Source organism: Crocodylus siamensis, chromosome 1 (assembly GCF_052110815.1).
Source record: "Crocodylus siamensis isolate JL-2025a chromosome 1, ASM5211081v1, whole genome shotgun sequence".
Lineage (NCBI taxonomy): Eukaryota > Metazoa > Chordata > Crocodylia > Crocodylidae > Crocodylus > Crocodylus siamensis.
The window spans coordinates 404,199,766-404,226,964 of NC_143395.1; the positions used below are offsets into that span (position 1 = coordinate 404,199,766).

Here is a 27,199-nt window from a genome sequence, read left to right on the forward strand (position 1 = left end):
CTAATAAAAACATTCGCCACAGAAGTCAGGTGGTAAAGTGATTCATTGGGGCCATGTGCCTGAGAGGGTGTATGCTTGGTTAATTTATTCAGGTTTTTCAATTGCTGAGTTGATCATAGAATCATGGACGAGTAGGCTTGGAAGGGACCTTGGAACAAACGCCCTGTTCAGCACAGAATCATCCCTGACTAAACCACTCCAGTCAAGTGTGTGTCTAACCTAGAGTTTAGCCAGCCCAGGCAAGAGTTTGTGACCTGACCCTGGCAATGGGCTGGAAGTATTTTCACTCCCTTCCCCGCCCCTGATTGCACTCACTGCTCTACTATGTCTGCATGTCCCTCACTGCAGATTCCCAGCCTCTCTCTCCACTGACATAGCAGAGCAGCAGGTCCTGCAGTACAGGGGACCACTGTGAAGGGCATGGGAGGCACAGTGCAGCTCTATGTTGCTAGGGCTGGGCCAGGGCTGCGCTTGGGGTGGGCAGCAGCGGCACTGGGAAGGGGGCTAGGGGAAATTTTGGGGTGTCTGGAGCCCACCCGGTAGCCCCCCTCCCAGTGCTGCTGTTGCCCATCCTGCCCTACCTCCACTTGCCTCAAGCGCAGCCCCGGCCCAGCTCCCCCATTGGAAAGTGGCCAGTGCAGCCTCTGGCCCCGAGTCTGCAGCTGACAGCCTGCCCTTGCCCTGTGCACAAATCCAGGGAGCTCATGCCCCCCATGACTCCTCTGGGGGTGCGCACAGTGGTGGGGAGCTTCCCCCCCTCCCTGCCCCCCTGCACCTCCTGGACAAGCCACCAGAGCTCTGTCCTGCACCTGGCCACACCCTACCCTGACTGGGCAGCACCTGCCCCTGCCTGTGCCTCAGCCTCACTCCCCCCTTCACTATGGGTGCCTCAGTCACACCCCCATACCCCTTTCACCCCACAGACATACCAGCTGTCCAAGCTGCCCAGTTGTATTCCTGGCCATGTACATGCTGTGGCTATATGCATGCACTTGGCATTTATCAGTGACATTATCAGCTACACTGGCCATAAAAAGCTAATTGCTGATAATGTCAATATTCCTTTTATTCGTTCCGATCCAATATGCCACAGATATGTCAGTACACCTCTAATTTCCACAGCCTTATATAGTAGGACCTTTGTTTGAGTCCTGATGTAATGATTGTTGAACACACAAAGATTCAATCTTCCGAAGACAGAGCTGACATATTGGATCCTTTACTGGATCTCCTCATTGATGTTGGCCTTCTTTGAGAGAAAGCTGTCAAGGTATGTAGAGTGTTCAACATTTTCCAGCTCCTGTCTGTCAAAATGAGGCTCTTTGTGTGTGTATGGGGGGGGTGGGGGTTGGTTGATCCAGGGCAGCTAATGAAATACCTTTGTTTTTCCAATGCTAAGGGTCAATCCCAGGCACTGGTACGCTTGAGAGAAGCAGTGAAGGCAGGGGCGGGGAAAATATGGCCCGTGGGCTGGATGCGGTCCATGAGGTCATTCTGTCCGGCCCACGGGGCCCTTAAAATTCTTTTTAAATTAAAATTTATCTATGCTTGGTTCCTGTAAAAAAAATGAATGACAGGAACAAGGGGCAGTAGGACCCAGGGGGATCCTCAGTGGCCTCCTGCAACAGCAGGGCTCACCTGGCCCCGCCCCCCTAGCCAGAAGCCCCAGCAGGTAAGGGGTGGGGGGAAGGGGAGGGAAGGAGGTGGTGTGGAGCACTGGGAAAAGTGGCACCTTACCTGTCCCATAGCCAGTGCTCCCTGCTGCAGCCACTCTCAGCCCGCACGGGTCTGTCCTGAGTATGCACAGGCAGCCCCACATGGGCTGTGAGCAGCTGCAGTTTGGGGTGCTGGCCATGGGGCGGGCGAGGGGCCGCTTTTCCCCTGCACTCAGCACCTGTGCTGGCTCCAGACTCACCCACTGGGGCTGCGCCATGGAGCCAACAGCTACAGCCCCTGCTTGATGCGCTGGACAGCATTTGTTGCTGCTGCCTGCCAAGAGCTCGCGCCACGGTAGGCTGTGGTGAGGCTGCCACCACCGCCTCTGTGCTGCCTAGTGCATGAGCTCCGGGTGGGCAGCAACAGCAAACACTGCCTGGCGCAGCAAACAGGGGGAGCCACAGCTGCTGCTGCCACAGCACAGCCTCAGTGGGCAAACCCGGAGCTGGCGCGTGGCTCAGGCTGGCAGCGGGGGTGGGTTACAAGCTGGTGCTGAGTGTGGGGGAAAAGCAGCCCCTCGCCCACCCTGTGGCTGGCACCCTGCACTGCAGCCACTCGCAGCCCATCTGGTCTGCCTGTGCCTGCTCAGGACAGCCCTGTGCAGGCTGCGAGCAGCTGCAGCAGGAAGCAGTGGCCGCAGGGCAGGCGAGGGGCTGCTTTTCCTCATGCTCTACACCAGCTCCTTCCCTGCCAGCCAGCAGGGGGTCAGGGCTGTGCGTTGCCCCCTGCTTGTAGCGCGGAGCTGGGGGGCACTGGGAGTGAGTGGGCACGGGAGCACAGTGCCTGCACCAGTGTCCCAGGGCCAGTGCCAGCAGGGCCCAGAGCAGGGCAGCAGGGGTAGAGGGTGCCAGCTGGCAGGGACTCTGTGGAGCCAGGCCAGCTCCCCCCTCTCCCTGCTGGTGCAGCCCAGCTCAGCTCTACAGACCTCTGCCACCCTGCACCCCACTCTGGGCCCCACCAGTGGTGGCCCCAAGACATTTGGACATTGGTCCCAAGGTAGTGACCAGGGGGTGGGGTACCTGTCACGGGCCGGGGCTACCCATGTGGCCCTCGACAGCTTGCCAAAACTGCATAAGCGGCTCTCCGCCCAAAATAATTGCCTGCTTCTGAGTTAAGGGCTGTTTGTAGGTCCTCATCAGTATGTGGACTGACAGCACAATCATTGACATACTTAAGTTTCACAACCAGGCTGAGGTAACTTTAGTTTTGGCATGGGGGCGGTAGCGATTGAACAGTTTCCTTTCCATCCTGTACTCAATGCCATTGCCATGTGGCAGATGGTTACAGATGAGCATCTTGACCGCAACAAAGATAGAAAAAAGAATTAGTGTGATCACGCAGCCCTGCTTGACGCTGGTTCTCATGGCAAAGGACTCTGTAGCAGAGCCACTGCATAGGATCGAGGCAGTCATGTGGTCATGGAGGAGTCTTAGGATAGTGAGAAATTTTTCTGGTCTGCCAAACTGATAAGATGTTCCATAAAGCCTCACAGCTTAAAGGCTTTGGTTAAATTGAGTAAAGGTCATAAAACAGTGTGTGGAACTTGTTAGTCATTCCCCCACCAGCGCTGAAGACCTCAACTTGAGTGCTGTCAGAGCCAGATGCTTTGTTGTTTTTCATCTGTCTTATTGCCTGGTGGACTTCCACAGAGGTCGGTGGACTGGCAAGTGTTGCCTTACTGGATGCTGCAGGATGGTTTCATCAGTCGATTCTCAGTTCAGGAGGTTTTGGTGGTGCTCCTTCCAGTGGTTTTGGAAGGACTTGTCTTTGAGGAGTGTACTGCTGGCTTCAGATGGGGTGAGTCTAGAAGGGCTTGGTCTGTACATAGATAGCCTTGAGTGCGCTGAAGAAGGTCTGCGTGTCATGATTGTCAGCTAATAGTTAGGTATCCAGGTTTTACAGTCTTTTCTCATATGCCTGATGAAGGGTGTTTGTACCCGAAAGCTTGCAATTAAATAATTTTTTTTGCAAAATTTAGTTGGTCTAATCAAAGATATCATCTCTACCTTGAGTCCTCATTGCTTTCAACAAATAGCTGGATTCCTTTCACCTTCTCTTTCCACTATTTGTTTCTGATTTATTGAATCTTCCTCTAAGCTTTTCTCTTCCTATTGAAAAGGACTTTGATCTCAGCATTGTTTTTGTCAAACCGGTTCTGATGGCGTTGGGTAATAAAGCCGATTGATTCTGTGCAAACTTCATGAGTGGACTCCTTTAGAGCTTGCCAGTCTTCCTCAATACAGCTGTTATCATGTTCAGTCCTAAGATTGGAGAGTTTCTTGCTGAGGTATGTTTGGAGGGTTTCACGATACTTAGGAGTTTGAAGGCATTTGATGTTGTACTGTCTTTGGACTGATTTGGGTTGCTTTCAAAATTTCATCATATCCTAATTGACATGACTTATCTCACTAAGTGATGATCAGTCCAGCAGTCATCAGCTTCTCTCATAGCATGTGTGATATGAACATCATTTAGATTGTGTGCTCTTTCAAGGAAGTAGTCAAGGAAGTGCCATTGTTTTGAGCAGGGGTGATGCCATGTTGTGTTGTTTCTTCATGTTGTCTGAAAATCTTGTTAGTAACAACCAGGGACCATCTACTTGAGCAGCACAGCAGTACTTGAGCAGCTGTGGACCCTTTTGCATAAGTTGATGATGCAAGATGCTCTGGCCATGAAATTAAATCCAGGACAGTGTTGTACACTTTGTGTATTTGGCATTTTTGGGACTGTAACACATCCAGTGCTGTCACCAAGCATCCACATATCTCTGTGACGTACTTCAGGTCAGAGTGCAGGTCTTTTACTGCTAACAGGCTGGATAGTTCCCGCAGAACAGATGTATCCCTATATTCCATTCATTCCTGCTCCACAAACCCATGGTAGATCTGGTAGTATTGTGCATGGTACTTTACACAATTGAACCATGTATTCCACCTCTTCACAACTGATTCATAGAATCATAGAATCATAGAAGTCGGGTCGGAAGGGACCTTGTAGATCTTTGAGTCCGACCCCCTGCCTGGGCAGGAGAAAAAAACTGGACTCAAATGATTCCAGCCAGGTAGACATCAAGCCTCCTCTTAAAGACCCCCAGGGTAGGAGCCAGCACCACTTCCCTTGGAAGTTGGTTCCAGCTCCTAACCGCCTGTCACAGGATCAGGGAGATGACCTGTGACTGATAGGAAGTTAAGGAGCTGCCAATCACGAAAGGCAGCTCAGGTGCGGGTTGCCGCAGCAACCAGAGGTCAGGTGACCGGAAGGGGGCAGGGCCGGGCCCTTTATAACAGCTCTGGCCTGGGCCCAGTGGCAGTACCCTTCTGACTGCCACAGGATCAGGAGCTCTGTGGCAGAGCTGAGCAGCCTGGGTTGGGGGTTGCAGCCTTACCTTGCAGACTGGCTGCAATGATGCTGGGGACGAGAACACCCTAAAGGGAGGTATGGTTGCCAGCCTTAGAAGGGCTTGGAGTTTGTTATGAGCAGGAGGCTCTGTGTTTATGTTGAAGCCAGGTGGCTTGCGTTTCGGTTACAGTTACACTCGGAGGACCGGGTGAGGCTGTAGGGGAGTGAGGAGACCTCGGCGGGGGGGCTCCCCAGCAGCTTGGGGGTTCCCGGTGCCCAGTAGGAGCACAGTGCTGGCGGGGCACTACTGTTTGCGCTGGCGAGGCACGGTGTTGTGCCAGAGAGGCATGGGGTGCAGGGTTGCGGACCCCAGCCTGGGAGGGCGATGTCTGCCTAGTGGGGCAAGGGACCCAGAGACGGATCAAAGGGTCAGGCACGGCTGCGGCCACCTGAGCCCCAAGCACGAGGAGCGCGGTATAGGCCCTGAGGGAGGGCAACGGCCGCGGGGGGGGCGCGGCGTGGGCCCCGGAGAGGGCAAGGCCCAGAAGGGGCTGAGTGCGGGGGCAGTGAGAGACCCTGGGAGTGAGAAGGGATGCCGAGGAGCCCTGAGAACACACAGAGGACTGGGACCTAGTACCATGGCCCTAGTGAGAGTATTCCAGCACCATTGGCGAGGCTGGGGCTGCGGTGCAGGGGAGGTACAGGAGCCGCAGACAGCGCCCCCTGCCATTGGGGCGCGTACAAATGGGCAGCTTCCCGCTAAGTTTCATCATTCGTTACTTATAAACAAGATCAAGTCGTGGCAGGAGAGAATAGGCAGGTGGTGGACCCATTGCAGGAGTCCGGAGTTGCACGCGCGGCGAGACTCCAAAAATGAGACTCCTGTCACACTGCCCTGACTGTGAAGTAGTTCTTGCGGATGTCTAATCTAAACCTACTCTCCAATAATTTGTGTCCATTGTTCTTTGTCGTGCCAGGTGGCACTAGGGGAAACAGTGTCTCCCCCAAACCCTTCTGGTCCCCCCCTAGTGAGTTTACAGACAGTCACCAGGTCCCCCCTCAGCCTTCTCTTGTGAAGGCTGAACAGGTTTAGGTCCCACAGTCTTTCGATGTAGGGTCTGCCCTGTTGTCCCCGGATCAAGCGGGTGGCCCTCCTCTGGACCCTTTCAATATTGTCCACATCCCTCCTGAAGTGGGGCGCACAGAACTGGACACAATACTCCAGCTGTGGCCTGACCAGTGTTGCATAGAGGGGGAGGATCACCTCCCTGGCTGTACTTGAGATACACCTGTGGATGCATGACAAGGTCTGGTTAGCCCTGCCAACTGTGACCTCGCATTGTTGGCCCATGTTCATCTTGGAGTCAGTAATGACTCCAAGATCCCTTTCTGCCTCCGTGCTCTCAAGAAGGGAGTTTCCCATTCTCTAAGTGTGCTGCTGGTTTCTACTGCCCAAGTGCAGCACACTGCACTTGCCAGTTTTGAAATGCATCCTGTTTATGTTAGCCCACCCCTGTAACCTATCCAGATCTTGCTGCAATCTTTCCCCCCCTACTAGCGTGCTCACCTCACCCCAAATTTTGGTATCATCAGCGAATTTAAACAGATTGCATTTCACCCCATTGTCCAAATCACTGGTGAAGAAATTGAACAGCGCAGGCCCAAAGACTGAGCCCTGAGGGACTCCGCTGCCCACTTCTCCCCAGGTTGAGTATGACCCATCCACCACCACCCTCTGAGTATGACCCTTGAGCCAATCTGCAATCCATCTGACTGTGTAGGCATCAATGCCACAGTCGCCTAGTTTTTTAATGAGGATGGGATGGGAGACGGTGTCAAAGGCCTTGCTGAAATCCAGAAAGACTACATCCATGGCGACACCTGCATCCATTGCCTTTGTGACCTGATCATAAAAGGCAATCAGGTTGGTCTGACATGACTTGCCCCTAATGAAACCGTGCTGGTTGCCCTCGAGCATCATCCCTGAAGCCAGCCCATCACAGATGTGCTCCTTGAGGATCTTCTCAAAGAGTTTCCCAAGGATAGAGGTAAGACTGATGGGCCTATAGTTGCCCGGGTCCTCTCTCCTCCCTTTTTTGAAGATGGGGACCACGTTAGCTATCTTCCAGTCATCCAGCACCGGGCTGGTCAGCTGGTTGTGTTGATGAATCAACACAGTTCCTTCATATACCTTAAGAACCATGCACATTGAGCTGGAGCTTTCACTTAAAGTGGCTTCATCAAAGCAACAAAACAATCCACTCACTTGAAGGTATCTCGCCAAGTATTTCCTGCCAGAACAACCATATGTGCATAGCAATGAATGTACACACGGTTTGACCACAGATTGCAAAGCACATCATTAAAAGCCTTTGCCATGTAGCACACACTGTCTGTTACAAGTGCTACTATTCACTCAAGTGGGATGCTGGATTCCACCATATGAGAAATCAAGGCTTGTGAAATGGTGGCTTGATACTTTCCCCAGGCATACTGCTTTTACCAACTGTGGTATGGGAATATCAACATGCCTAGGAGGACATACCTTGAGCATCCAAAATAAAATGTTGAAAACTGGTCTATTTTGGAAGTCGGTTGTTTCACTGGCAATCATGGCAATGAAGTTTCCCTCAGAGTCATTAAGAAGGTGCTGTTTTTTCTCTTCAAAAAGAGCGGGTAGGTGGGAATACAATTGGTTTAACTTGGGAATGGTCCCACCTCCCTTAACATTCTTGCTCAAAAAATCCTTGACAACATTTTATGTAGAGGAAAGTCTGTTGGGTGAGCAAAGGGGATCGTAAAAAGGACTCCTTAATTTTGATTGCAGCTGCTGATTCACCCTCTTGTCCCATTCCAAGGATGAAGTGATTAGCTTGTGACTGTCACCTATGTGTGGATCTGTGACTAGGGACTCCCAGTGATCACTTCATCTGACCCTGTTGCCACTAGTCCAGTACTGAAGGGCTTTGTAGAGATTTGGGTACTGGTGATTGGTTATTGTGGTAGATGTTGGGTCAAGTTGGAGAAGCCTGCGCGTGACTTGTTTTATGTAAGGAGGCCATTGGGCATTAGCAACCGCATGGATCTTGGCAGAGGAGAAACCTGTGTCCAGTGGAAAAGAGATCCAAGATAACTGGGGTTACTCTTCCACCACAGCCTTCAGTTTTCTTCAAGCACAGTACCCAAAAATGGACACAGTACTCCAGGTGAGGTATCACCGGGGCCAAATAAAGAATTGTTTCTATTGATTTGCAAGTGACTCGCCTATTAATACAGGCCAGTATGATATTGGCCTTTTTTACTCAAATGGAAATGAGTTTGATGCTCCTGCTTTATTTGTATTACCAGGTGATTTCTTCATACATCTGTCAAGGCATCAAATAATGGCCTCTTTGAGATCTGAGTTAATAATGTATTGTAGAGTAGTGCTGTGTGAAACAGCGCTGTTCCGCTTTGACTTCTATTTTGAGGTTTCAATGGAACAGTGTTTTGTTTTGAGGGTTGTTTTAATTTTGAAAGCACTGTTCCATTTCATTTTGTTGAAACCGTTTTGTTGTTTCGACGCTGTTTCGATGTTTTTCCCATATGCTATAATGGGGAATAATGAAAATGCCTAAACCCTTGTCATTTCTTGCCTGATTTATGAAACTTGCAGGGATGGTAGCCCCATCTTAGGGCATGATGCCTGCCAAGTTTCAAAGAGATAGGTGCAGGGATTTCTGGGACACTGCACCACAAGGTGTTGTCAAGCAAAACTGCTGTCACTTGCTGGAAGCGGCAGCTTCCTGTCATCTGGCCTGCAGATCCAGGGGCCTGCACCCCTGGGAAGGCTGTGGGGCTATGCCAGACTCCTCCCAGGGGTACAGGCCCCCAGATCTGCATGCTGGATGACAGGATGCTGTTGCTTCTGGCTGGGGCCATTGCCAGGGCCAATCTTCCCGGTGCTCAGCACGGGCTGCACCCAGCACCAGTCCCAGCCAGCAGCAGCAGCCTCCTGTCATCCAGCAGGCAGATCAGGGGCCCACCCACAACCTGGGAGGGCTGCAGGTCTGTGCCAGACTCCTCCCAGGGCTGCGGCCCCACAATTTGCCTATCAGATGACGGGAGGCTGGGTGCAGTCTGCACGCAGCACCGGGAAGACTGGTGCTGCCACTAGCCCCAGGTGGCAGAACCAGCTTCCTGTCATCCGGCAGATTTGCACCAGATGAGAGGAGGCTGCTGCTGACAGCTGGGACCGGCGCTGAAGCCAAGTAAGCTCAGCTCTGAAACTCGAAATGTTCAAAACTTTCTAAATATTTTAAGTGTCCTTGTTTCATTTTGAAGCCATTTCAAAGGCTTTTGTTTCATTTTGATTTTGCTGTTTCGAGCTCAAAACGCATCAGAACAGCTTTGAAACAAAACACCTGGTGAAATTTTGCACAGCCCTACTGTAGAGCTCTAGGTAGGGGAGGGGCTCTCATGCACATGGGGCCACCTGGACAGAATTTCACATGTTAAATGCTACTGAGGGAATAATACATTATTAAGTGGCTGATGGACTTAGAAATGCTTGTGCCTGAAGCAGGGTGTTTGTACACGAAAGCTTGCAAAGAATTTTTCCAACTATTTTAGTTGGTCTAATAAAAGATATCATTTACCCAAAGAACCTTGTTTGCCTATGTCCTTAGACCAACACGCCTACAACCAACCCCCCTGAAAAAGAGTAGCAGTGCTTTTGTTGGTAAGATAATTTGTCTTGCAGTCTTTTGGAGGTTGGTTTGTTTGAAGCAGTAGGGCATAATTCATTGCTTTGTTAATCTGTTGAAGCCCAGTAGAGTTCCAGTCATGTGAGATTGGAATAATACATTTACAAATGAGGTCCTAAGTGTGAAGTGATCTTTGGTTTTGATTAAGCTTATGTCTGAAATCCATTTGTACCTGTCAGCAGTGCGGCAGTTAGATTGATTTAGCTATTGCTATGCACACGGATTTCTGCATATAGAGAAACATGGGATTATTTGTATAGTCAGATGTTACTCAATGTGCAAATGGCAGAACTAGTTCCTACAATCAGTTGTTACTTTTTAAATGAAGAAATCACTTGAGTAACTTTGTTGTTGTTGTCCTTCAGACCTGGCTGTGGATTTCTGGACCTTTGTGCTTGTATTGTGCAGAAAGGCTCTATCGCTACATCCGAAGTAATAAACCGGTCACGATAACTTCTGTGATAAGCCATCCGTGTAATGTCCTTGAATTGCGAATGATGAAAAACAACTTTAAAGCAAGGCCGGGTCAGGTAAGGTGCCTCAAGTCTATAGAAATGACAGCTTTCAACTTTGGAGTCTGAGTAGTAATACCCATAACAGAATGTTTTGAACACATCTTTTTTTTTTCTGTTACTCATTTTTCTCCGGATGATTTATTTCAGTACATTATTCTGCATTGTCCAAGAGTGTCAGCATTAGAGAACCATCCATTTACTCTCACAATGGTAAGACATCATTTTTATTTTGATTTAATACTTTTTCATAGTTTCTCATTGTATTTATTTCTGGTGAGTGCATGTTCTCTCTTCTTCACGGAGAAAATTCTTTAAAGAAGAGGTTATGTTTCAGTTATGTGGACACCTGTGAATATGAAGTACCATGATTTTTATGCTCTCTGCATGATCTCTATGTATTTACCTTTGTTCACTCTTGAGAAAATGATTAGGGAAACACTTTTCCATGAATAGAAAATACTACTACGAATTGAAAATTCATTCAGTTTTGATCATTCATACAAAAGAAGCTATCCTAAAGTTGAATATGGCTGAATTAACCCTTTTATTTGAAATAGTTGCTTTGGGATTCCCTGAAACCTGAGGAATTTGGCAAGGAAACTTGCTGAGATGCATATTCATGTTTACATATACACATATATAAGACCCAAGGACAAGTAAAGAATATAGTAATGAGCACTGCACCATAATGACTGACTCCAGCACTTATGTACAAACTCAGACTGGCAGGCACAGACTCTCATGGACAAGCCACACTTTTAGACATGCTCTGGGGGTGGGGGGGGGGTGCTGTAATTGGAGTGGCTCCGAGAGCTGCTGTAATTAAAGCACCACTGCCTCTCATGTATCAGAGTCTCCGTGCTTAGAAATGGCGGTGAGGGCGCTTTAACTAAAGCTCATTTGACAAGCTTTACATAAAGCACCCCTGCTGCCATTTTTAAGCATGGGGATGCTGATACATGAGACGCAGGAGGCTGCTGGGGTGCAGCAATAGCCATGCTCCAGCAGACTCGATTAATCTGAGTTTCCAGTGCATTAGAACAGCCTCCGTGCTCATGTATAGGTTCCCTTAACCCTTTTGTAACCAAAGTTTTTCTCGTACAATTCCCACAGCTCTCGAACTCAGTACTCACAAACACTTCTCACAAGGAAAGCTCGCTCAATCACTAATCACCCAACTCACACAAAAGTATTAACTATCTTTAGTTGTGTTCTTACACATCGCACATCTCTCTCTTGGGATTGACTAGACCAGTGTTTCTCAACCTTTAAAGTAGCAAGTATCCCCTAACTTATGAAAATTTTAATAAGTACCCCAACCTTCAATTTTCCAGGGAATTTTATATTTATAGACTATGTTTGCCATATATTGGAAGAAGGGCTGTGTATATAAGGCATATATATGACAGATGTCTGACCTGGTGTGGGTAGGATTGCCACCTTTTACACCAGGGGTGCACAACTGAAGTATGTACTGGTGCTAGAGGTGGTGTTGGCCAAAACTAGGAGGGTTGAACCCCCTAGGAGTGGTGGGAAAAGAGTGGTGGGAGAACCAATTTATTACACTGAATTATTACTGGGGAATTTAAAGTGCCGCTCAATGCGTGGCGTGCCAATTTTTTTGCCATAGTTTTGAGAAGAGGAAGGGGTCAGAGAGAGAGGAAAGCGCCTCCTAGCCGGCTTGGGGAGGCAGGGGGTGGCGAGCGGCCAGATGCAAACCCAGCAGCAGCGGGGGGAGCAGCGGCACCCTCTTGTTACAGGGGTTTTCGGTGTCCGCATACCCCCTGCCTGTGTCTTGCATACTCCAAGAGGTATGCATACCACAGGTTGAGAAACTATGGACTAGACCTTTCCCAGCTGAGCTTCCCCTATTAGGGTGGGAGGTAGGTTCCCTGGCCTAAAAGGGAGAGGTGATACTGTACCTACTCAGGTAAGTATACAGAACTTCTGAGCTCTTTCAACTCTCCAGGTTTCCTAGTTTCCTCTTCTGAGGAGGCTCACAGCCAACGGCTACTCTTCAGGGCTGAAGCACACAGCCCTCCGAAACACGGCACAGCATTTCCAGTGGTGAAGATCTGCCAGAATGCACACTGGCCCATCCCTGACGGTCTCCCTTAGTGTCAAACACACACGAAGACCAAGCAGAATGCAAGACCCTGAATTCTGCTCAGCAGCTTCCTTTTAAAGGCCAAAATCACCCCACTAGGGCTGATCATCATTCATACACCTCTCCATCACACATCAGTCTTCCAAACTCATACTTCTTTCACAGGTTAGCTAATCATACCTTCAGTCACCTCGGGAGTGGAGCTAACACACCTGTCATTCTCCCACCACTCCTGATACCACAGCTACTCCTGCTCATCACCAGGGATCCTGGTTTACTTTGATTTAAAAAAAAATCCCCAATTTTTGGTTAAAAAAAAAGTAACCTCAAATCCACATTTTTCCAGGATTAAAATGAAACACCACTAATATATAGCTATATATGTACTGGTATTTCATTTTAAGCATGGAAAAATGTGAATTTGGGGATCCTTTTTTTAACCGAAAATTGGGGTTTTTTAAATTCAGAGGTGAATAGTGCTCATGCATACGTGGAATAGTCTCTTCTTCATTACGTCACGCATGCTCCAACTTATGTAAATAACTTAACAGACCACACCAAATGGGAGAAATGGGGCTCTAACAGCACACCAAAGCTCTTCCCCAACGCAGAGATGAATTTGGTGCAGTGACTAGCATTTTTTGCACAGCATTTCGTTTCAAAGTTCGCTCCCTCCATATGCCTCAGTGTAGCCATCACTAAGCTCATATAGCAACAAGTGCTATTTTGTGATATCAGTTTTCAGTTGTACTCCATTAAAAAGGATACAGTGGGGAGTTCTGTGTATGTAAGGAGAGTAGGATGAGGCCTGATATTTGTAATGGTTTTTCAGGTAGTGGAGAATCGGAAGAACACATTTATTGTACATTAACTTCAGCAATGACCTGGCTATTTTTATGGTCCATATCACATTGATATATTTATGAATCCATATGGTACTAATTATAACCATCTGGTTGGACTAGTATATTAGTTGTAGCAGTGACAGGATGGGAGAATCTCTTGTGTGAGAGGATTTTGTGCCCTGCTTCTCATAGGAGTAGCAATCAGAAGATGAATTTCAAACATGGAACTTTGGTTCTGATTTTGCTTTTAACATTAGTTTAGTCTTTATGTAGCTGAAGAGCTTGTTGGAGTTACTCTTGATCAGCCAGAAGAGAATTGGAGCCATTTTATATAAATATGAGATGCCCAGTGTTTTTCAGTTTGCTGTCATGGCATTAAAGTTGATAGAAGAAAAAGTTAAATGGTTAATTATATTTGCACACACCTTGGAAGCCATAAAACTCGATATAAACGCTAATTTTCTCTGTAGTGATTCTCCTTGTAACACTGACACTTCAGTTTTATATATCCAGTGTGATAGCAGCTTCCACAATGATTGGCTAGTGGCTGGGTTGGAATTGGCTAAAGGCCTTGTACTAGGATTACCGTATTTCCAGGTCCAAAAAAGAGGACCTCTCCTCTGTCACATGGGTGGGGGGAAGGGGAGAAGGGCAGGGAGAATATGACATGGGGAGACAGTGAGGTGCCAGTGCCCTGCCCCTGCCTGTTCTGTTGCCCCTTACCGCCAGGCCACAGCCACACCCCATTCCTGCTGCTGCCCCTGACTCCCGACCCACTGACCCCAGCTATGCCGGCGCCTCTCACTCCCAAACCGCAGTACCCTGCCCCCCTGGGCCATGATGATGCCCGCCACTCCTGACCCACAGCCCCAGCCGCCCCCCACCCCACCCCCATACCTGCTGGTGCCCCTCACTCCCAACCTGTGGCCCCCTGGTGCTGTCCGTGCCCCACATTCCCAGCCCATGGTCCCCCAGCCTCCCCTGGTGCCCCTCACTCCCAGGACACAGCCCTGCCAGAGGGGCCCACCTGCGCCAGTCCTGACTAGGTCAGAGTGTGGCGGCTCTGATTCATGCAGGCGGCGGCGGTGCGCCTGGCCCCGTTGCAAGCTGGAGGGAAGAGGAGGAGAGGCTTGTGGCACCCCCTGCCCTGGGATGGGGCTGCCGCACCGTATCAGGCAGCCTGGCCATGGTCATGGCCACAGCCCCCCTCCCGCTCCTCCCTTCCCCCTAGCGTCTCCTGGCTGCTCAGCCCCTGCAAGCACAGCCTCTGCTCCCCGATTGCACAATGTCAACACTGCAGGCTCTCTGCTCTCCAGGGCCTCAGCACTATAATGGCTGTACACATGGCTCTGGGTAATTTTTTCACCACAAGAATAAACCTGAGAGAATTCTCCCAGATTATTTGAATGTTTGTATGCAGCCATAGCCAGAGCACCAAGTCCGATCCAGCAGGCTTTACTCTGCAGAACTTCCTATTACATCCTATGGGAGTTTTGACGGAGAAGAGCCTTCAAAACTGGGCTTCTTGGGCCAGATCCTCATGTGGTGCGAATTGGCATAGATTACTTGAAAGTCAAGTTTATGTACTAGATAAGACTCCCCAGCCTTTGAAAAGACAGTTTAAGTAGGGTACACTGCAAGAAGTGCTTGTAAACTTCCAGTCTGAAGACTAAGAAAAGTATATATGTGGCTTTTTCCAGTATGACCCTTTCAAATGGATATGGATTCATTTATTTTCAGAAGTATTCAAAAGAATATAAATGTATAACTCACTTTCATTGAAACTCAAAACAGTCTAGATTTATTAAAATCGATACTTGTAACAAGAGAACTAGTAATTTCCTTTCACATCCACTAGTAACCACATAATTTATATGTATTTACTACTGTTTCCCATGAAAATATCATTCTAATATTATTTGTGGTTTTTATTATCACAGATACATTTGTCTACAGTGGAGTAGATACTAATACTGGGTAAAAGACATTTTTATAGCCTAATAAAGAGTTGAAACTTCTAAACTAATAATAATTTCCTCTGTTCAGTCCAGGCAGGGGTCAGTAGTTTGCAGATATCTTTCTAGGTCATTGTTTTGCTGCAGGCTGTTTCTTTGCTTAGAAAGCTCTTTTCAGTGCAATATAACGTGAGAAGTGGGACTGTGCTTATAGGAGATGTAGGCAATATCTTAACTCAGTCATTTTTTTCTGCTTCTGTCTGACCTACTTGTAGTTACCAAGCAATAATGATTCCAGCATAAGGAGTTTTACCAACTTTTCTTATTGTTTTGTTCAATAATTATAATCTTATTATCTTGCTATTTCTGTTGCAAGACAACAAGATTATAGCATCAGTGTGCATGCTACTTAAAAAACAAGTAAATGTGACTGTCTAGGAGTGTAAACTCTAAATCATTAGGCATAATGCAGTAAGTTATGCCAATAAACAAGGACTTCTGGGAAGGGGAGAATAGGCAAAGGTGGGGAAGGTTTTTATAAGTTCTATTTATTTCAAAAGAATCAGTTAATCTGTTACAATTCTGAAAACTAAGGGTCCTTATACATGTGCTCAGGGAGGGCTGAAGGGGGCCTTTAATTAGAGCAGATGTAAGAGCTAATATAATTAAAGCACCTGGAGCATCAGGTGTATCAGCATCCCTGTGCTGAAAAATGGCAGTGGGGGTGCTTTAACTAAACCCATTGAATGAGCTTTAGTTAAACCACCACTGCTAACTTTTTTCAGTGTGGAGATGCTGATACACATGGCTGGAATCTACTGGAGTACGATAATTACAGCAGACTCAATTAATTGAGTCTGCTCTGATATGCTGTAATTATAGCAGGTCAGAGCAGTTTTGCTGCACGTGTATAGGTGCCCTAAGAGAACAGCATCAGGAGGCTGCAACAGGGCCTTATATCTTGCTCTCACTGAAGTCCTAGGCCGACTCATCTTTAGGATCAGAGGAAAGTCGGGTGGGAAGAGACCTTACAAGGTCTTCAGTACAGACCCCTGCTCAAGGCAGGATCGCCCCTGGCTAACACAAGTGTCTGTCTAACTTGCTTTTGAAAATTTCTAGAATGGAGATTGCAGAATTTCTCTAGGTGGCCTGTTCTGATGCTTGACCATCCTCATAGTCAGAAAGTTCCTCTTAATCTCCAGCCCCTGCTAAAGCTTGAGACCATTGTTTTTAGTCCTCCTTCCTGTCTTCTATTGCCCTTCAGGTATTTGAAGATTGTTATCAAATCCTCCCTCAGTCTTTTCTTCTCCGGGCTAATTGACCCTAGCTATTTCACTTCTTTTAAGCCCTGCTTCCCAGACCCCTAATCATTTTTGTTCCTGGCTTCTATGTCTTTCCTAGTCCTAGATCTTCCTTGTATTGAATTCCCTTACTTTCCTGCCGTAGCCACACCAGTGATTATTTGCTAGTTGCATAAAACTTCATGGCTGCATGTTTCTTTTATATTGAAGAATAATTGGAAAAGAGAGATTCCCATTTAAAACATATACTGCAATGTTGTAAGAGAAGTTGCTTTTTCCGTAATACATTGGAGAGAAAGTGCACATGCGTGCTTGTGTGTGTGTGTGTTGGCACATGGTGCTTGGCTCCAGGGCTTGTGGAATCCACCCGTATATTTTTCAGATGTAAAGTACTTAAGAACATGTATAGTGTCCTTTCATGTGGTCTCGACTAAATCCATGAAGGAACTGAATCATGCCACAGTCTTTTAAAAGCTATAATATATAAGGAACTTGGCTGCTAAAAGAAACACGTCTCTGCCCCCAGATATCATAAAGTGCGGGTAACAGTGCCAATAGAGTTCAGTTGGGTTTTTGTGGAGGCGAGGACATTTTAACAAGCAGAAGGAAGTCCATCACTTTGGCACATGTTCACCCAGAACATTGATTGTACTGGGCTCTGGTACTGCTGCAAGGTCAATGAGAGGTCTGCAGTGGTTAGACTTGGAGAAAAAAAAAGTGTGTGCACATTTCAGATCCTGACCTGAACTTCTCCTAAGTTTGGGGTTAATTTCGACTTGTGGAAGTGTGAATCAGGCACAGAATTTGGATCTGATCGATATTTCTCCAAGTTGTCATGGTGTGAGTAACACTTATTAGAGCAGATAGATGGAACACCCTTCTGACTTGCAACCTGAAGTTCTCTGCTGTGTCACGTGCAGCGATAGAGCAAGCTGCTGAAAACTGCCCCGTCCCACCAACCTGTGGCATGTTCCATTGTTAGCTTTCCTGCTGGGATGGTGCAGAAAACTTCATTATGCAAGCCTATTACGGGTGATGATTGAGTGCTTGTTGTGATAATGTAAATCAGGGCTGCCTACAGACTGCATGTGGCCCCCAAGGATTTGAGCTGCAGCCCCCAGGTTCCTAGTACATTGTTTCCCTGATGCTGTTGCCAGAGTCTCTGGGTTTTTCTTTCTCATCCTGCTTCCTGTCTTTCTGTCCCTGTCCTAGGGGGGTAGTGAGGCCCACAGCACCAAGAAACCCCAGAGGTGAAGGTTTAGGGGAACCTGGAGGTGTAACTGGCATAGAGATGCTGGTGTGGCACAGTATGCGGCAGAAGGGTACATGGCACAGTGGGGGGAGGGCGGGAGTCTCACACTGCCCGGCCTATGTGACATGCTGCTGCGGTGATGTGGAGAAGAGAACGGGCAGCTTGCATGACATGTGACATGTCCCTGGCCACTCAGATACTGGACAGTCCTGATTATAAATGATTTTCTAATGCACCTGTCCCCATTGTATCTAGGAATTACAGTGAAGTTGAGATGTCCTTTAGAGCGGCTTCCTTCCTTTCTGTTTTTAACCAATACAGTAGAACCGCTGTAACACTCAAAAAAATGAGAAACCAAAGCACTGCCCTTGTTTATTTCTAATGGTATGTTATAATATTTGTAAGAAAAGAAAGCCGGTAATAGCATTGTCTAGAATTATTGAAGCTTCCTTCAGCCCTAGCGGAAACTGGGCTCATTGTGTTATGTGCTCTCCTTGTCCCAAAGAGTTTGTAATCTAATCGGGCAAAACAGACATAGGGAGGTACTGTCACTTCATTGAACAGATCGGGTCGGAGCACAGAGAGGCTAACAGATTTGTTCTTTCAAAGGCTAGGAAGTTTGTAGCTGAATTCTGAGCTCTGGTGTTCATCTCCAGTGCTTTCACAATCAAACCACAATTCCTGTCTTCATTAAAGTTATTCATGCTGATAATAACATTGGATTTGTCCAGCATTCAAAACATCACTTAATTGAAACAGATGTAGCGGTAACTATGATTTTACTGGCAGGGAAGGTGCATTTCACATGCTTTTACCTCTTCTTTGATGTGTTCACATCATGTTCTACACTGCCATTTCCATTACTGTGCAGACTACAGTAAATTGTAGCCCACTTCATGTTGCTCAGTTAGACACAATAGTTTAAAGCATAGTCCAGGTAGGTCAGCCTTCATCACTCACTGACTTTACTTGGAGATGTTTCATCCTCCTCTATTATTTTTAGTTGAATCATGTAATTCCCATGGTAAGTCATCCAGCAGTCCTTCCTAACCACAATTAAAAAGCAACCTGGTATGAAGGTAAAAAGGCTTATTGGTAAGATGTCTTCAGTCCGGTCAGATGATGACTGTAGCTCAGGGGTGGGCAAAATACGGTCCACAGGCCACCTGCCGGTGGCTGCTCATTGTACTGGCCTGGCAGAGTGGGTGAAAGGTGGCCAGGAGCTGAAGCCCTGAAGGATGGGGCAGGAGTTGCCTGACTGTAGCTGCCCCCATGCCTACAGTGATGCAGCAGGAGCAGGAGGAGGAGGAGGAACCGCTGGAGGCAGGGGAAGCTGAACAGCCCCGCCAGGAATCTCTGCATGCTGGCCAGGGCTGGCGGGCATGGACGGGAGTGCAGTGCAGGCTGCCCTGGGTGGGAGCAGGTGGGTCTTGGCCCCATGCAGAGCACGTCTGGACCACACAGCCCAGGCAAGCTTTGCTGCAATTGCTCCCTTCCCCGCCATCCCTCTCCCTCAGTTGGTGCATGCGCAACCCCCACTTCCACAGTGTACAAGAGTAAGTTATGCAATCGCCCCTATATATGCCACTCAAAAAAAAATCAGGACAAAAATTATTTTTTTAGTAAAATAAAATTAAAATAGGTTATAGTAGACATTTTATTTTTAGTATATGACTTGTTTCATACATTTCATAGACATTAGGGCTGGAAGGGACCTCGGGAGATCATCGAGTCCAGCCCCCTGCCCAAAGGGCAGGAAGTCAGCTGGGGTCATAGGATCCCAGCAAGATAAGCATCCAATTTACTCTTGAAGGTGTTCAATGTAGGTGCTTGAACCACCTCCGATGGCAGACTGTTCCAGACCTTGGGGGCTCGGACAGTAAAGAAATTCTTCCTTATGTCCAGCCTGAAACGGTCTTGCAGGAGTTTGTGACCGTTCGACCTCGTCATCCCTTGGGGCACTCTGGTGAACAGACGTTCCCCCAGATCCTGGTGGTCACCCCTGATAAACTTATAGGTGGCCATCAGATCACCCCTGAGCCTGCGCTTTTCCAGGCTAAAGAGTCCCATGGCTCTCAGCCTGTCATCATAAGATCTGTTTTCCTGACCTCTGATCATGTGCGTGGCTCTCCTCTGGACTCTCTCAAGCTTCTCCACATCCTTTTTGAATTGTGGAGCCCAAAACTGGACGCAGTACTCCAGCTGCGGCCTCACCAAGGCCAAGTACAAGGGGAGAATGACGTCCCGGGATTTGCTCGAGAAGCATCTATGGATGCACGCCAGCATTTTGGTCGCTTTACTAGCCGCAGCATCGCATTGGAGGCTCATGTTCATCTTGTGGTCAATGATGACCCCCAAGTCTCTATCTTCTGTAGTGCTAACCAACGTAGCACTGCCGAGCCTATAAGGGTGCTGCAGGTTTTTCCTCCCAAGGTGGAGAACCTTGCATTTTTCGGTGTTAAACACCATGAGGTTCTTGTCTGCCCATTTGCTGAGCTTGTCCAGGTCAGCCTGGATCACCCGCCTATCTTCTGGCGTGGATGCTTTGCCCCAAAGTTTGGTGTCATCGGCGAACTTGGCCAGTCCACTCCTGACTCCAATGTCCATGTCATTAATGAAGATGTTGAACAGTATGGGTCCCAGGACAGAGCCTTGAGGGACCCCACTGGTCACAGGGCACCATGATGAGTGACTGCCATCAATCACAACCGTCTGGGTCTGACCACGAAGCCAATTTCCCAGCCAGCGGATCGTGGTGGAGCCAAGGCCACAACTGGGGAGTTTGGCCAGGAGGTGATCATGGGATACCAGATCAAAAGCTTTTCTGAAGTCAAGATATATGACATCAATCTCTTCTCCCTTGTCCAGGTGATAGGTCACCTGGTTGTAGAAGGAAATGCGATTGGTCAAACAAGACCTACCCGCAACAAACCCGTGCTGGCTGTCCCTTAGAATGTTAGCCTGGGCCAGTCCCTCAAGGATGGCCTCCTTAATAAACTTTTCTAAGATCTTCCCCAGGATAGAAGTCAGGCTAATGGGCCTGTAGTTAGCCGGATCCACTCTCCTCCCTTTCTTGAAGATCGGCACCACATTGGCCTTCTTCTGGTCTTCGGGCAATACACCAGAGCACCAGGAGTTTTCAAAGATCCGTGCCAGGGGCTGGGCTATGACACTCGCCAGCTCCTTGAGTACCCTGGGGTGCAGGTTGTCAGGGCCAGCTGACTTGAAGGTATCCAGCTTCTCAAGGTGTTCCTTCACGAGGTCAGCATTGATGGAGGGTAGGGGATCCCCCTCACCCAGATTTCCCTGTCCCATAGCAGGCATGGGCATCCCGTGTGACTGATGAAAGACTGACGCAAAGTACCTATTTAATAGGTTGGCTTTTTCCTGGGCGTCAGTTGTCAGTTGCCCCATCTGGTTTAGCAGGGGTCCAACATTGCCCTTGCTTTTCCTCCGGCTCCCCACATTTCTGAAAAAGGACTTTTTGTTGTCCTTGATGCCTGAAGCTAGTTGGAGTTCAGTTGCAGCCTTGGCTTTCCTGGTTTGCTCCCTGCAGGACCGGACCAGCGCGGAGTAATCCTCCTTGGAGGTGAGTCCCGTCCTCCATCCTTGGTAGGCTTTCCTTTTTAGCCACAGGAGGTCCGCTAGGTCTCTGGAGAGCCAGGGGGGCTGCTGTGCCTTCTTGCTGCCTTTCCTCTGTGTTGGAATAGATTTAGCTTGTGCACTGAGGATCGCTTCCTTGAGAAGCAACCACTCTTCTTGAACTCCCATCTCCCTGGGGTCGTGGTCCCTGAGGGCCTGACCGAGTAGCCTCTTGAGCTTGTCAAAGTCGGCTTTTCTGAAGTCAAGGACTTCTGTGTTGCTGACTGACTTGCCAGCTTTACAGCGGATGGTGAAGGTGATCAGCTCGTGGTCACTGTCACCCAATTTCCCATCAATCACTAGGTCGCCGATTAGGTCGTCCCCCGTAGCCAGTACCAGGTCAAGCAGCGCTTTGCCTCCCGTTGGCCCATAGACTTCTTGAGTCAGGTAGAGGTCATCCACGCACGAGAGAAAGCTTTGCGCCCGCTCAGATTTAGCTGAGTGATCTTCCCACGAGATGTCTGGGTAATTGAAGTCACCCATGACAACCAAGGTCCTGGAGCAAGCGGCCTCAGTCAGTTCCCGGGCGAACTCCTGGTCAAGCTCGGGACTTTGAGTGGGAGGTCTGTAGTAGACTCCCACCGTTGTGTCTCCTGTGCCGAATTCCCCACGAATTTTTACCCAGAGGGTCTCTAGCTGTCCATGCCGGTCGCCAACATCAGCTTGCAGGGACATGTAGCTTTCCTTCACATAGAGAGCTACACCCCCGCCCCTTTTGTCAACACGATCCCTCCTGTATAGGGTATAGCCCTCTATACCCGTTGTCTAGTCATGGGTGGAGTCCCACCAGGTCTCCGTTATCCCAGTGACATCATATTTCTTTGCACTGAGCAGGAGGACGAGCTCGTCCTGCTTGTTGCCCAGGCTCCTGGCATTAGTGTACAGGCAGGCAAGTGTGCCCTTGGGGGCTCTTGCCTTGCCCATAGATTGTGCCAGGGCTGGGGCAGGTGTGGGCTCCCTTAAGTGCCCCCTTAAGTGCCTTGGTCCGCTGGCTTTGCAAGGGCCGTTCAGCGGGCCAGCAGGGGCAGTAGTCCCCCCCATCCCCCAGCGGGCTTAGTTTAAAGCCCGGTGGAGCAGGTCAGCCAGCCTGGCTGAGAAGAGCCTCCTCCCCAGGGGAGAGAGGTGGAGGCCATCTCTTCCCAGCAGCTCGCTGCCCCTCTCTCCAAAGAGTGGGCTGTGGTCAAGGAAGCCAAAGCCTTCCCGATAACACCAGCGCCGCAGTCTTTGGTTCACTGCGTGGATCCTCCTCTCCCTCCTCAGCCCGTAGCCCGAGACTGGGAGGATCGATGAAAACACCACCTGAGCTCCCAGACCCCTAAGCCCCGCTCCCAACTCCCTGTAGCACCTCATGACCTGGCTGGGGGTGCTCCGAGCCGTGTCATTGGTGCCCAGATGAATCAGGAGCATGGGGTAGTGGTCTGTGTGCCGGAGGAGCTGCGGGATCCTCTCCGCAATGTCTCGGATGCGGGCCCCCGGGAAGCAGCAGACTTCCTGGGCTAAGGCGTCGGGGCGGCAGATTGCCCCCTCAGTGCCCCGCAGGATGGAGTCTACCACAACAGACACCTTACGCTTTGTCTTGGGGAGAGCAGGGCCAGTAGCTGCGGTCGAGCCTGGGTTGCCCGCGGGTGCTGGCAGCTGCGTGGGCTCTGCTGGGGCTGCAAGAGGTGCGAACCTGTTGCTAAGCTCCGGCGGGGCAGGGGCCTTGGTGCAGCGGGCCTTGGGGCCCTTGACCACCTTGGTCCATGCCCCTGACTGGGCAGAGCGGGAGGTCCCAGAGTCCTCCTTAGTCGCGGAGGGAGACGGAGCTCTCCCGTACGGCTCCCAGGGGAGAAAGACTTCTACTGCCAGGCCCATCTCCTGCTCACAGTCCCTGATGGCACGCAGTTTCTGGACTGTGGCCTGGAGCTCCTCCAGCTGGCGCGCCAGAGACCTCAGTAGGGAGCAGACCCCACAAGGGGAGGTGGCCATGCTCCCGGGCCCCAGAGCCTGAAAAAGGGACAGGCAGCCCCCCCAGCCAAGAGCCAGGGGCTCCGTCTGCGTGGAGCCTGGAACCATGGGCTCCGTCTGGGCGGCCGTCTCTGAGGTGCCCAGTGGAGGGGCCGCAGAGCCCGAGGGGACCCTCGGGGTCCGGCGCGTGCCCATCCATGTCATGCCTCTGGTAGGCTGGCTACGGCTGGGGCTGGCTATGGCTGGGGGGGGTCGCAGGCAGGGTCTCGTGCCCTCCCGTGCCCTCTCCCACGCGAACTCTGCGCTAACTCGAGCGCCTGTTTGCGCAGCCTGTTCGCGTGGCTCCGGTCGCAGGGCTCCCTGCGGGGCTGGGCCAAGTAGGGACCTGGGCGGGGGCTTGACCCGGCCTGGCACCCGGCAGCGGCCTCCTCCCAGCAAGCGAGGAGTTAACCCTTTCCCACCACGAGCCCGCTCACCTCTGGCTGTGCTGGGGGTTGGCAGGGGGCTCAGCGGCTGCTGAGGGGGTGTCTGGGGGGCTTCGGGGGAGTGGGGGCGCAGCGGGCTTCACCCGTGCGTCTCTCACCGCTCCAGAGCCTACCTGAGTGTGTTTTATTTTTGTTTTTTGTTTTTGTTTTTGTTTTTTTTTTCCCCCTGGTTGGTGGGCCCTTTTAAACTACGCGCATGCGCAGTGGGCCTGCCGTCGGGGAACGCTGGCTTCTCAGGCCAGGGGGGCCCTGCCCGGGATTTGGGGGGCCCTGCCCTACAGGAGGGGGACTGGTGAGTACCCCCTCCTTCACTTCTCTCTCCCTGGGGGGCTGGGCTAAGTTTAAATGATACCTTCTAAAATATGTTGTGTGTGCAGCCCTCGAGAGCTCACCAACCTTGTTAAGTGGCCCTTCAGCCGAAATAATTGCCCACCCCTGCTCTAGCTGCTTCTGTTTCAATGAAGAAATGTAGTAGTTTTTGATGTGGCACCTTTGGACCTTTAAAGTGTATACTGTCTTCACGTGGTAGTATCCTTTAGCGAGTCTCTTGGTCATCAGAAAGGCTTATAGGCCATGATACTCTTTACTGGTTTCGAAATACAATGATCCCTTGGTTGAAGACATGCTCTACCAGGCCATCTCTCTACTGGCTAGCTTCAGGAAAGAGAGATGTTCCTGGCCTGCTATAACTGTATTTAAGTGATGCTTTCTGAAGCTCCAGTGCCTTCTGTTTTCAAGACTAGCCCTTCTTTCTAACCTCTGGATCATAACCCAGAGATTGATGGTATATGAAGAACTGCCCAGCTGGAAACTTGTAAGTAGGCTACAGGTCATTGTTTGAACTGTAGCAGTTTTAGGCTGTGGTATAACATGCTTCCTCTCTGGGTACCAAATAACAAATTCACTTAACAATTTCAATAGAAAAGTATGGGAAAGGTTTCCATTTGAGTCCCTATATTTTCCTTTCTCTGCATTAATGCTCCTGTTTGCTTGCATTCATGGATTAGTTGGAAACAGATCATTGAAGTAGTTGGCAATCCAAAGCCTCACCCTTTGGAATGGCACAGTTTCTGTCTCAGCAGATAAAATGGAGTAATCCATTTAAACTGAAATTCTTTCCTCCCATATAGTGCTGGATAAGCTCTGTCTATTGTTCACTGCATGCACCAGTAATGTACATGTGTATATAATGTAGCCTTGTAAGAATGAGGGGTACAGTGCAGGTGATTTTGAGGGAATGCAAAAAGCATGTTTGCACGTACAGATATTCAGAATTTCAGAGCAAAGCCCAAACATGTATAATGGAATTAGCAGTGAGAGTTGCCATAACTGGTTTGGTTAGACCTACTGAACATTTCCATGAAGAAGACAATGCAGAGAAACTTGAGTTCAAGAATCCTTTTGGAATTAGCATAAGAGTTTTCTGCAATAAGTTCTTGTGCAACCCTGAAAAATCATAGTATAGCATCTAGGTACCACGGTTTATACAGTTTTCAGTTGCTGAGGTAGGTCATTTCCTCTACACTTTGAGCTCCCAATTTTGTTCCCCTCTCTGACATAGAAATACAGGCAACCCCTGCATAATGCTATTTCGCTTAGCTGTTTCGCTATAACACTCATTTTAAATTAATACCTGATTTCACTTAGCACTCAGCGAGTTTCGATATAACACTCACGGTCACCATTTTGGGTCATTAAAAACAATTGCAGTTGCCATCTTGAGTTATCAAATACTTCTGGTTTCACTTAACACTCGTGTCACTTAATGCTCGTGGTTTTCAAGAACCAATTAAGAGCGCTAAGCAGGGGTTGCCTTTATGTAGGTTTAGTCAGCATATGGAGTTAGCAACCCTGATGGATTTAATATAAGCACATATAGCTTGAGAATTAGTGCTTTAAAACGTGGGTGTTAAACATATAGCCCATAGTTGGATCTGTTCTGTGGAGCTAATCTGTCTGTCCCATGGAGCTACCTACCAAACTACTGGAAGTGTGGGGCATGGCAGGGGACATGGCATGCCACAGAATCTGGGGCTGTTGTGTCTGGGTGGATATAGCAATTGGCAACAGGAGGTCAAGTAAGAGCTAATATAGTCCCAGTTGCCCTCCAGCTGCTATGCCTGTTGCCATAGGCCCAGCTCCTCAGCTTCTGGCCTCTGGTTCGTGTCCTGTGCAGGAGCCATAACCAAAGCTGGAGCTGCTGCTGCAAGACAGAGTACACAGCGCAGTGGCTGCCTTCCTCATAGGCGCTGGGTACTGGCTGCAGCCAAGGCTGGGCCTTTGACTGGGCTGTGCCAGTGCTTCTGCTGGTACCAAAGCTGGAGGTTTCTGGCTAGATGGTCTTGCCCCTCTGCTCAGGTTCAAACTGATTGCCATATTTGAGGTCAGGAAGGAAATTTATCCTGTGATCAGATTGGTACAGACAGTGGGGCATTTTTTTCTTCCCCTGTAGCAGGGAGTGTGGCCCTCTACCCAGGGTCTCTTAAGCATATATTGACAACATTTCATAAAAGCAGGGCGTTAGCAACCATTGTTCCCCTGCTTCATCTGTGGCAGGTTAGGGTGTTAGGTCTGTGTTGTGCCAGGGTTGACAGTAGTCTTGTATAGAGTTTAGATTATGTATTTTTGTAGGATGGTTTGGATAGGGGTGATTCTGCTTGTGGCAGGGGGTTGGACTAGATGACCTTTGGAGGTCCCTTCCAGCCCAATTTCTCTGTGTTTCTATGATTTAAGAAAATGTAAAGAATATGGAAGCAAATGATATGCTTGTTTGTGCAAGTTGGTTTTTATTTTGTACAGCTGTGGGTTACTTTATTCCCTTACCTGAGTTTAGATCCAGAGTTCACTTGAAACCAATGGCAAATCTGTCAGTGATCTCAGTGAGATGTTGAATATCTTCTGCTGACATTTAATTCTCAGTGCCCTTCAAACAAGAAATCTAGTACTCTCCAAACAGCACAATGGAAAATGCTGGAGAAGCAGGTGTACTGTACTATAAACTCCAGGAAATAAATGATTCTCAGTGGTAAAGCCTAAAGCTTTTTTGTGATACTTGCCCCAAAATTTGAAATTGTTGGAAGCTTTCCTGAATAAAAAGCAGGTAAGGACATCAGGACATGGACTAATGCTAGCAGATCTGTACAGGGAAAAAAAGGCAATCCAAAGTGATAGGTTCTTAAGCTTTATTAAATTCATAATCCAATTGCATAAGGTAAACTTGGTTTCATGAGATTGTTGCCGGCACAAGGTGCCCGAGGGAGGCAACAATTGGGTTCGTTGCCCGGTGTGCGTCGCGCCAAATAAACACACTGGGGGAGAAGCAGACAGAGTTTATTTGAGCTCAAGTAAAA

The 27,199-nt window shown here is 49.0% G+C and overlaps 1 protein-coding gene and 1 pseudogene across 4 annotated transcripts in view; one reads left to right on the forward strand and one right to left on the reverse strand.

Annotated features, from left to right (window-relative positions):
* The window catches only part of NOX4 (NADPH oxidase 4), a 195,478-nt gene that overhangs the window by 45,133 nt on the left and 123,146 nt on the right, over positions 1-27,199 (forward strand). For all 4 annotated transcript variants that reach the window (XM_090030601.1, XM_090030598.1, XM_090030599.1 and 1 more), the window contains 2 exons: positions 10,166-10,330; positions 10,463-10,525. In XM_090030601.1, the coding sequence (XP_089886727.1) occupies positions 10,166-10,330; positions 10,463-10,525 (228 nt within the window). The remainder of the gene's footprint in view (positions 1-10,165; positions 10,331-10,462; positions 10,526-27,199) is intronic.
* LOC149875344 (uncharacterized) lies at positions 7,225-8,416 on the reverse strand (annotated as a pseudogene).